This window comes from Trypanosoma melophagium (assembly GCF_022059095.1).
Source record: "Trypanosoma melophagium isolate St. Kilda chromosome Unknown ctg3segment0, whole genome shotgun sequence".
NCBI lineage: Eukaryota > Euglenozoa > Kinetoplastea > Trypanosomatida > Trypanosomatidae > Trypanosoma > Trypanosoma melophagium.
Window position 1 is genome coordinate 237,510 of NW_027125162.1, and position 9,568 is coordinate 247,077.

Genomic DNA, 9,568 nt, shown 5'->3' on the forward strand with positions numbered 1-9,568 from the left:
TATAGAAAAAAAAAACAATAGAAAAGTTATTCGTTTTGATAATACACACCATTAGTGGTCAAAAGAAACAAAGCAGCAAGGGAAAAAAGAAGCAAAAACAAAAGGAGAAAAAAGGCACTCGACTGCAATGTACGCGCCAATGAACACCTTCACATCTTACTCAAACACACACACACACACAAAGATAAAAGTGATCGTTCCTGCAGTTTTCTCAACGTCATCATTGTTCTTTTCTCCCTTTTTTTTTTGCATTATACCTTTCTTTTTACACTTGACATTGTTGTTTCTTGGATTTAAAGAGCGACAGACAGCAGAAATGCTGAAGGACGGTGCATAAAGACAAGATACCATTGTACACTTGTATTATATATAATATATATATATATATATATTATGTATTGAAGTGGTACATGTGGTGATATTTTTCGGCAACAAGCATCTCTATTCGGTATAGACTTTTTTTTTGATAATGATTCATCATCAATTTTTTTCCTTTTCCTTTTTTTTTCTTCTTCTTTTGTATCGCCTATGAAATCCTCTTCTCTCTCTCTCTCTCTCTGTGTCTGTTCTTCAATTCTTTTTTTCTTTTTAGCACCGTCATTTCCAAAGAGAAACACACCGAAAAAAAGACACATAAATCCTTTTTCTTTTCCCCCTCCACCCACACTTTGTTCATCCTTCACTTTGGAAGATGTTTACGCTCACACGAGGGGCGACGCTGCCAAATGAACGTTGAAACAAAAAATTTCACTATATGTAATCTTTTTTAGTGAAGAAACTATTTTTTTTTCTTTTCGTTTCATTCCTTCACAGAGCATACCAAAATCACATAGTGACAAACACTCCCATTAAGTAAACTTACCTTGTACTTTTCTCTTTCTCTCTTTCCCTCCACCCCTATCTCTCTTTTTTTCCTTCTCAACTTTTTCGTTTCCCCACGAACCGAGACATATATAAAGAAGACAAAAAAAAAAAAAAGAAAAAGCCTCACACAAAGAAAAAAAAAAAAACTGAGTTTCATCCCTTTCCCTTGTGTGATATTCCTCTCTCTTTCTCATTGCCATAAGTGCAGCGAATAAATTTCGCAGGCACCTATCAGAATGATGCAACCACCACCGGCTGTATAAACCACGTGGTGTAGTGGGCATATTTCCCCAAACGTCTTTTATGAATGCCTGGTATCATCCACCGCAGCAGCCAAAAGTCAAGAAGCGAACGTGGAACCCAATTAGGACGTTCACTTACTGTTTGAAGTCGTCGTATCGTCATTCCAGAGGCGAGACCAGCGACACTGTATGAAAATTCAATTTCCGGCATATGTGTAGATACGCCCCTTCCTGCGGTGAGAATAGCATCAGCACTACGTTGTCGCAGTTGCTCTTTTTTTCGGGCCCGCTCCTCACGCTTTGCAGATCTTTTAGTGGATCCTCTACTGGCTGGAGACATTTCCCTTTTATCTTTACGCCGCTTACTGCTCTGCACTTCATGTACGGTGTTGTGTTCATCCTCGACATTGTCTTCATCCGAGTCACTAGAGACGTAGTCGTACTCCACCCCATCAGGCTCTTCAAACACAAGAATGAAGTTGGCAATGAGAAGATGTGTTCCCTCCGGCAATCCAGAGTGCTCGCGGCGGAAGGGCATACTACTGTTGGATTCATTATCATCCATACCAGTTCCCACGTTGTAATCATCATTACTGCTTCTGCGCCTCTTACCCTCATAGTCAACACTATCCTCAAATCGAGGGTCTGTGAATTCTGATAAAAGATGCGTATTGGCCAAAGCAGCTCTATCCTCCATATCTTTATTGTTTCGCAGTGCGGCTGCGGCTAAATCATCATCAGTGAATCCACGACGAGCGAGTCGAGCCTCTGGCAATACACCAGGCCCCAGTGAACTGACGCCCTTCCACGTCGTCTCATCCACTGTACCAATCTCCCATACAAGATGATGTGGTTTGCGTGGATTGGGCTGTTCCACACGACCAACACCACTGGTGTGAACCGCCACCACATCGCAATAGTGATTGGGTAACTTGACACTTATTCGTACGGCGTGTACAACGTCGTACACCACTAGATCAAATACGAGTCTCTTTAAGCCTGGGGTATCATCTGGGTGAAGATAGCAATTTCGTACAACAGCACTGGGTAAAGATCCTGCTTTCACATTTCCTTCATAACATAGTAGTAGTTCATCTCCAATACATGCGGGAGTAAAACAGAGATTTCCACTCCCTACAAGTTCCCATCCATCAACCATGGGATTTAGCTTATTTACAACGATGGTGGGAGAACCATCACGTTTTTTACTCCCAATAGAATTTGTCAAATTTTTATAGCTACCATTTTCTGTAGCATGCATGACACGATTACGAGATCGTACTTTAGTGTTTGGTGTAATTGTCCCTCCCTTTACATTCGCCGAAAGCTTCATAAGAAAACGGTAACTGCGCATCAAATACGTTTCACATTGAATTTCCCCATAAAGTTGCGTTCCCCCATCCATCTCAACCGTGCCCTCACTCGGGAGTAAGTGCACCACCTCCGTGAGACCTAATGTGATTTCATTGCGAAAGAAACTTCGCATGCCACGATAGGCAACGTAGCCGATGGCCACAGCAACGGTGATCCTCACAAAATACCGCACTTTCATCGACGATCTTCTTAGTTTTTTTATTTATTTACATACATTCAATAACATGAGTATCAAGAGAGGTGGAAAGAATGAATATTGTAAATGTGCATGTGCACAAATGAGAAAACAAACAACAGCAACAACAGTGGCAACATAAAAAAAAAAACGAAAAAAAAACAACAACATTATCAACAGAAGCAAAAAAAAAAAACCAAAAAAAAGACGAAAGAGGAAAAAGAAAAGAACGGAAAGAGCAAATGGTTTTCGCATACGTTTTTTTTTTTTTTGAAGAAACACCAAGAACAACAACACCACCGAACTTGTATCCACCAACCAGGCGGGGGTAAAAAAAGAAAAGAAAAGACAGGTAGCAGCTGAACCACAAGCTCCTTTTAAGGGAATAACGCTCAGAAATTAAAAATAGAAAACGAAAAGTAGATCATGTTTTTTTTTTTCGTCTTATTATTTTATTTCTAATTTCAGTTCACTCTCCCGTATGTTCCCTTTTCCACGCATGTTATTTTTTCTATTCACGTATCACCCAGAGAACACATGAGTTTTCTCATACACCTTACATATCATCGGCTAAAATAAATAGTAGTAAACAATAACATCAATAATATTGTTAAACTACATGCCTCACAATCTCGACATTAGACTAGAATAGATCCACTGTTCAGATGATGTTGATGATGGCATTCCAAATGCGGCACGCAGTTTTGTCCAATATACTCTAGCCATATTAACGATACCTTCTTCGTTCCAAGAGACCCTTTTCTGTGCAAAAACACTATTCTCACCATTTGAAGGTGCTAAAAAATCCTGCTGATCCTTCTCAAGCACAAGAAACGGGAAACCAATGCACTGTTCATTTGCATTTCGCCATGCATAGGAAAGAATCTGGGCAAAACGACGCCGTAGAGGAGAACAATTAGTTTGAATCAAACAATCAATGGCCTCTACAGCTGCTTGACTTGTACCAGGGGCTATACCACTCCACGCAGGCTCAACGCGAAGGAAATTGAGAACAAATCCTGATACTTTTTTCTTATTTATATTTTCAATTCCTACCTTTTCTTCACCAATACAAAACGTCATCGGCGCAGCTGTCTGCGTAGCTGTTGCCCCATCTAATATTTGCGTGGCAACCTCTTGATATTTTTTCGGAATGCCATTTAACAAAGCTGTGGAGCTTATTGGTGAGATGCGGGGCGGTTCTACAGACAATGATACACCCGTCATGAAAGAATTACGTTGTCCCCATTTGGAATCTTTATTCAACCCAACTTGTCCAAAGACGGAGGGTGTAACAACGGCAGGAGGGAGTAAATCACTACAGAGGGGATTGGTGCAAAAAATAAAACCATAAGCTGCAACACATAGTTCAGCTATCGAAATTACAGACTTGGAGCGTCTCTTGTAATAATGAATTGCAAATTTTTCAAAACACAGAATGAATGTCATAACCATTCTTGATATATCATCTTTAGATCGCAACAAGTCAAATGAGGTACATTTCATTCCTAATTGAGAACTTCCTGTACGTCGTGGGGACAATTTCAATCCTTTTGATTTCTCATTAAGTTTCTGTCGCCACAGTACTTGTCGCATAAACTGTAGTAGTGGCATTCGGAGATCTATTAAAATATGTTGCATGTACTCTATCCAAGTACTTCTCTCTATTGCATTATCAGCTTGAGAGGAGTTACTCTGCGAAGGCGGTAGTACACCAAGCCAGTGATCACTGTGAGGTAAATACAATTTTACACAAAGAATAAACGCTGCCAAGGGTTCCGTAACAACGGTTCCATGTTTTAAGGATCTAACAAGAAATAAATTTTCCTCTCCACCTGATAACTTTAAAGGAAGTGGTTCGAAAGCTACTTCACACGGTATAGAATGGGCTCTACAGAGCCAAATAAAGGCAATTACCGCAGGATCTTCAAAACACCCACGTACATGGAAACCATAATTAAATTCTTTAATTTTACGAATACGATGATCACCATCTCCCATACCTTTTCCAACAGTACTAGTAGTAGTAGTATTAGTAGTATTAGCTTTGGCTTTAGCCTTTGCACGAGCCGTATTAAGGGCAGATTCCATAAGAGGAAGCATAGCAGGTACATGGTGAAGTTTCAGTAAATAAATAAATTCTGTACAAAATGTTTCAGCTGCCACTGGTGGACTCATCGTTCCTCGTAACGACATCCAAGCTGCATAGTAGAAACGTCCACTAAACTGATACCAATGTGTTGGTTGCATTGGTAAAGAAAGTCCGGTAACAGATGAAACGCCTCTTAAGGTGGATTCGTCAGTTTCGCTATTTTTTCGATTCTTTTGTTTTCCTTGCACTTCATGATTATAAGGGGCATCACCGAAGAGTGCCTGACTGCGCAGTGCCCACAGTTGAGCCTTTTCTCTTGTTGATAAACGGGGTTCCATGTAATTTTTGTACGCCACACTTTCCATTATCTTTGCAATCTCAATTACGAGAGCGGCAAGATATTCACGGGAACCATCGCGACAAGAAATTGTCATTTCAGGTGATCTCATCTACAGAAGAAAAAAAAAAAAGAAAAAGAAAAAGAAAAAGAAAAAAAAGAGAAAGAAATAAATCTCTACCACAGACACATGAACATATAAATACGTATATATTCAAAAAGAAAAAAAAAAGAGTCTCATATCTCTTGCTGAATGGGTTAAAAGAATAAAACCCATAGAAACTTAAAACGATATGAGATAATACACAATATTGATAAAGGAAAGAAATATACGTACACACACAAACAGATATGCAATATATAATATTATAACTATAGAAATATATACAAGTTGGGATAGGGAGGAGAAAGATACAGTTTCATCTAATATTCTTTATTCATTTTTCAAGGACATACAGCAGGGTATATTAAAAAATAATTCGTCATTATTTCCGCTCAGTTTCTCTTTTACAAACTTTTACTTTTCATCCGTTAATCCAGAAGCTATCAACCCCATCGTCGCACTCTCTCTGTTCGCGGCGAGGACTCCGTGTGGGGAACGCCAGAAGAGTCGCAACAACCCTAATGAAACTAAACCTTTATTAAAATACAGTGAAAAATACTCCTGCATTTTGTGGACATTACTACTTGTGTCAACTGTTTCCGATACATTCTCTCTTGTCGTTTTTTCCAACTCGGGCCACACAGAAGCAACGTACGATACAGGCATCATAACCCCAAGTTGAATCACACACTCTTGTAACATATCTAATTATTATTATTATTATTATTATTGTCATTACTATTTGTACCTTCCCAATCTTTCATTAGTTGAGGGAAATGTCTAGTATCTATTAAGAGTGTCAAAAGATTCTGTTTATGTGATTTAGTGTATTATTTAAAGAGTGTTTGGAATCCCTTATAGTATTATGGTAGTCTTTATCATGATTATTAAATTTCTTATTGGTATCTCCTTTTACTTTAGCTTTACCTAATGAACACCAGAGGGAGAGTTGATGAACTATTGCTCTACAAGTATTTTCAGAAATAGTTGGCATATTCTTTTTCTTCTTCTTCCTCTATCCCACCTCTTACAATGACACCATCATAGGCCTCTAGTATAGCATATACTACTCGTGGAAGACTTAGTGGTTCCATACAATTTAGTTTATCCTCTTTATTCTCTAGATGACAATGGTTAAGAATAAAATGGAAAATTTATTCTGGAAATACTTCAGCTAGATTTAATTTTAGCTGTTTAAGAATGCTAGATACATTCTCCTCTTTTTCACAAGAGTCATTCAAGGATATATATGGCAGATTTGTAAACCAAGTACGTACTGCAATAAGTGAATTAGATGTATTTACTGATAGCGCATCATATCGTGCATTCACATTGGCTATAACAATTTCATATATCTTTTCTGATGTCGGAGTAGAAAAGGTAACACTTACCAGAGAAAATGAGAATGTCAAGGATTCTTTATAACTTTCCTTTAAGGTTTCCTTCACAAATCCCATTAGTGTATCCGTATCGGTAAATTCACTGCTCTTTTGATATGAATTTCTACAAAATGATTTATATACTGTCTCCTTTGATGATCCTTCTCCTTCTGTACACCTTATTACAGAAATGGTTAGATGTGAAACAACATCAAAGAGTCGCATCACTAGATAGTGTAGCATTGACTGTTCTGATCTCCTAATACTATCAAAGATGTTAGCATTAACTTCTTTGTCTTTTTCCTCCTGGAGATTATTAGGTGCAGCACAACAGAGCAGCCAAAAAGAACCGCTACGCCATAACTCATCCCAAGCATCTTCTCCTAGTTTACCAGCGGGGGTATCACTATCAACACTTCCAGAATGTAGTAAAAGTCGCAAACCACTCCCATGCATTTGTACAGAGTTTTTGGTAATATAATATATGGAGAACTATTACATCCAATTACTTTTTTAATTTCTTCATCAAGTTCAACATTGTCATCATCATCTTCAACTTCATTCTCTTCGCTTTTAGCAATATCCTTGATTACGGAATCCATGGAGGTTGTACACTGTAGAAGAGTAGATGGCTATGGATGTAAACCAATATAAACGTTAACACTAGAGTCTGTTTCCACACTCATTAACTCTTTTTTCTTTTCTTTTTTTTTTCTTGTGCCTTCCTCAATCAAAAAAAAACAAAAAACAAAAACAAAAACCAGAGGAAAAAAAAAGAAAGTACAAGATCAATGGGAACGCTCACCAAAACTACATTAGCCATCTCCATCCATACTGAAATGAAAGGCCATCAAGGAAAAAAAAATCCTCATAGAAATAATGGGAGAAAAAAAGCTGGAGAAGTTGGGTATCGATCCCAATACCTCCCGCATGCTAAGCGGGTGCTCTACCATCTGAGCTACATCCCCCTCGTCCCGTGACTATAGAAAAGAGAGAAAAGAGAATAAACAAAATAAAGAGAAATACTCGATAGTAATTATTTTTTTCTATTTCTTCTTCTGGTTTCATAGCACTGGGGGATTCTTTGGTACTACTACTAATAATAATAATATACAGTACTCTTTCACACTCCCTGACGTCTTTTTAAACGGCGTTTTTTACGCAATGTACACAGGAGTAAAAGAAGCAAAGCCACAATAGGTGAACAAAGGACAAGGTGTAAAAACAAATCTTTTTCTTGGGTTAAATCCATATCAATAGTAGTTTCTTTCTGAAATATCTTTTTAGTACCACTTTTACCGTGACCACGACCATCAACATCATTATTAGCACCGACAGGGAAATCGATAGCAGAAATAGAAATAGCCTTATTATTATTATTATTATTATTATTATTATTATTATTATTATTATGTAATGAATTTGTATCATCAAGAATCGTTGTGCCATTTATTAACCATGTCCTCTTTTCTGTAGCTGAAGTAAGATCTACTGTTTCTTCTGGACCTCTAATACCTTGAGTTCCTCTATTTAATTTGGGCAATATTTCGTTAAAAAATCTAGTTTGCGGAGGGGAGTTCGCAACAGCAGGAGGGAGATTTGGTTTCCTATAATAGGGAATATTTAATCGAAGATTAGGTGGTTTTTGTAACACTTCATTAGCCCATAATTTATCTGGAGGAGGAGGTTGACAACCTTGCGTACTCAAATCATGTTTTAGTTCTCCTTGATATTTCTTAAGTATATTTACTACATTTGGTTGAAAACGCATAATACGTGAAGGTACACGACCAAAACCTGTTAATTCTGCACGATCTTCAAAAATTTCTAATACAGCAAATGCATTAGATAAAGTTTCTATTTGACCAGCCAAAGTAACACAATGCACATAATGTGGTCCTTGTATTACATAATCTCCTTTATGATTATGACCAGAAAATACTAATGGCATTTGATCATATTGCAACAAGAGTGTACCTAAACGATTCGTTTTAAATCCTATAGGAATATGAGCAAAAAGAATTGTTACACGTCCATCAGATTTAGATTTATCTAATTCTTCTTTTAGCCATTTTGTTTGCTCTTCTTTGGCTGTCATATTCGTATTTTCTGGATCATTCGTCATGGAATCCAAAAAAATAAAACGAAAAGGTGGATGATCAATAGTATAATACGAGCGATTAAGTCCTAATTTACTCATTACCCATTTTTCCTGCGTTTTATTTGTTTTACCAAAACGATCATTATGACCACGAAGATCATGATTACCTAAAATACTATAATGTGGTACTTTTACACGATGAAAACTATCGAGTATAGGTTTTAAATTCCACATCATATCGTTATTAACGAGATCCCCAAGATTCACCACCACGTTCATATCTGGAATACTATTAAATAACGCCACAGCCTCATCCATCTTATCTTTTGCCACATCATATCGTCTTAATTTAGTGCTGGTGGTCCGTTTTCTCTGCTCTAACAGCCAGTGATGCATACTCTCCCATGGTGCCTTTTCACCGGCGGGAAATGTGTCGTAGTGATTATCGGTCACGAGTCCAATCGTCAGAAGCCGTCGGGCCTCTGCGGCCGCCGCTGCAGATGAGGCGAACACAACGCAGCGGAACAACAGAAGAATAAAAATGAGAAGAGGAGTGTAAAGACCACGTCTCATTTAAAGGGGGGCGACGATGAGTGAAAAATAAAGAAAAGGGAGCGGGTGTTTTTTTTTTTTGCCCTGCTATGGTCCCCACGGAGATAGAGAAGTGGCTTCTCTGTGCAGCTTTGGCCAAATACGCTAGAAAGAGAAAAAAGAAAAAAATAATAATAAAAGGAAAGAAAATGAAGTGGTATACTTATATACAGAGATAGAGATATATAGAAACACAGAAGAAAAAAATAAGGAAAGCAGTGGTAGAAAAAAAGAGGCCCAATCAAACAAAATCACTTTGCATAGTATTACTTTGGTACGTCACCTGGGAGAAAAAAGAAAAAAGATCACG

General features: G+C 37.8%; 5 protein-coding genes across 5 annotated transcripts; all 5 read right to left on the reverse strand.

Annotated features, from left to right (window-relative positions):
* Positions 1-1,095: 1,095 nt before the first annotated feature.
* Positions 1,096-2,658, reverse strand: LSM04_001895 (uncharacterized protein; the record flags this gene model as incomplete). Its single annotated transcript, XM_067337022.1, has 1 exon — positions 1,096-2,658. The coding sequence occupies one exon, from the start codon at positions 2,656-2,658 to the stop codon at positions 1,096-1,098; it is 1,563 nt and encodes a 520-aa protein (XP_067189638.1).
* Positions 2,659-3,279: 621 nt separating this feature from the next.
* On the reverse strand, positions 3,280-5,196 carry LSM04_002527 (uncharacterized protein; the record flags this gene model as incomplete). Its single annotated transcript, XM_067337023.1, has 1 exon — positions 3,280-5,196. The coding sequence occupies one exon, from the start codon at positions 5,194-5,196 to the stop codon at positions 3,280-3,282; it is 1,917 nt and encodes a 638-aa protein (XP_067189674.1).
* A 405-nt stretch (positions 5,197-5,601) lies between these two features.
* LSM04_003931 (uncharacterized protein) lies at positions 5,602-5,889 on the reverse strand (the record flags this gene model as incomplete). Its single annotated transcript, XM_067337024.1, has 1 exon — positions 5,602-5,889. The coding sequence occupies one exon, from the start codon at positions 5,887-5,889 to the stop codon at positions 5,602-5,604; it is 288 nt and encodes a 95-aa protein (XP_067189756.1).
* A 452-nt stretch (positions 5,890-6,341) lies between these two features.
* On the reverse strand, positions 6,342-7,022 carry LSM04_000730 (uncharacterized protein; the record flags this gene model as incomplete). Its single annotated transcript, XM_067337026.1, has 1 exon — positions 6,342-7,022. One exon carries the CDS (start codon positions 7,020-7,022, stop codon positions 6,342-6,344), a length of 681 nt encoding a protein of 226 aa, XP_067189583.1.
* A 667-nt stretch (positions 7,023-7,689) lies between these two features.
* On the reverse strand, positions 7,690-9,240 carry LSM04_006013 (Calcineurin-like phosphoesterase domain; the record flags this gene model as incomplete). Its single annotated transcript, XM_067337027.1, has 1 exon — positions 7,690-9,240. One exon carries the CDS (start codon positions 9,238-9,240, stop codon positions 7,690-7,692), a length of 1,551 nt encoding a protein of 516 aa, XP_067189846.1.
* Between the last annotated feature and the right edge of the window lie 328 nt (positions 9,241-9,568).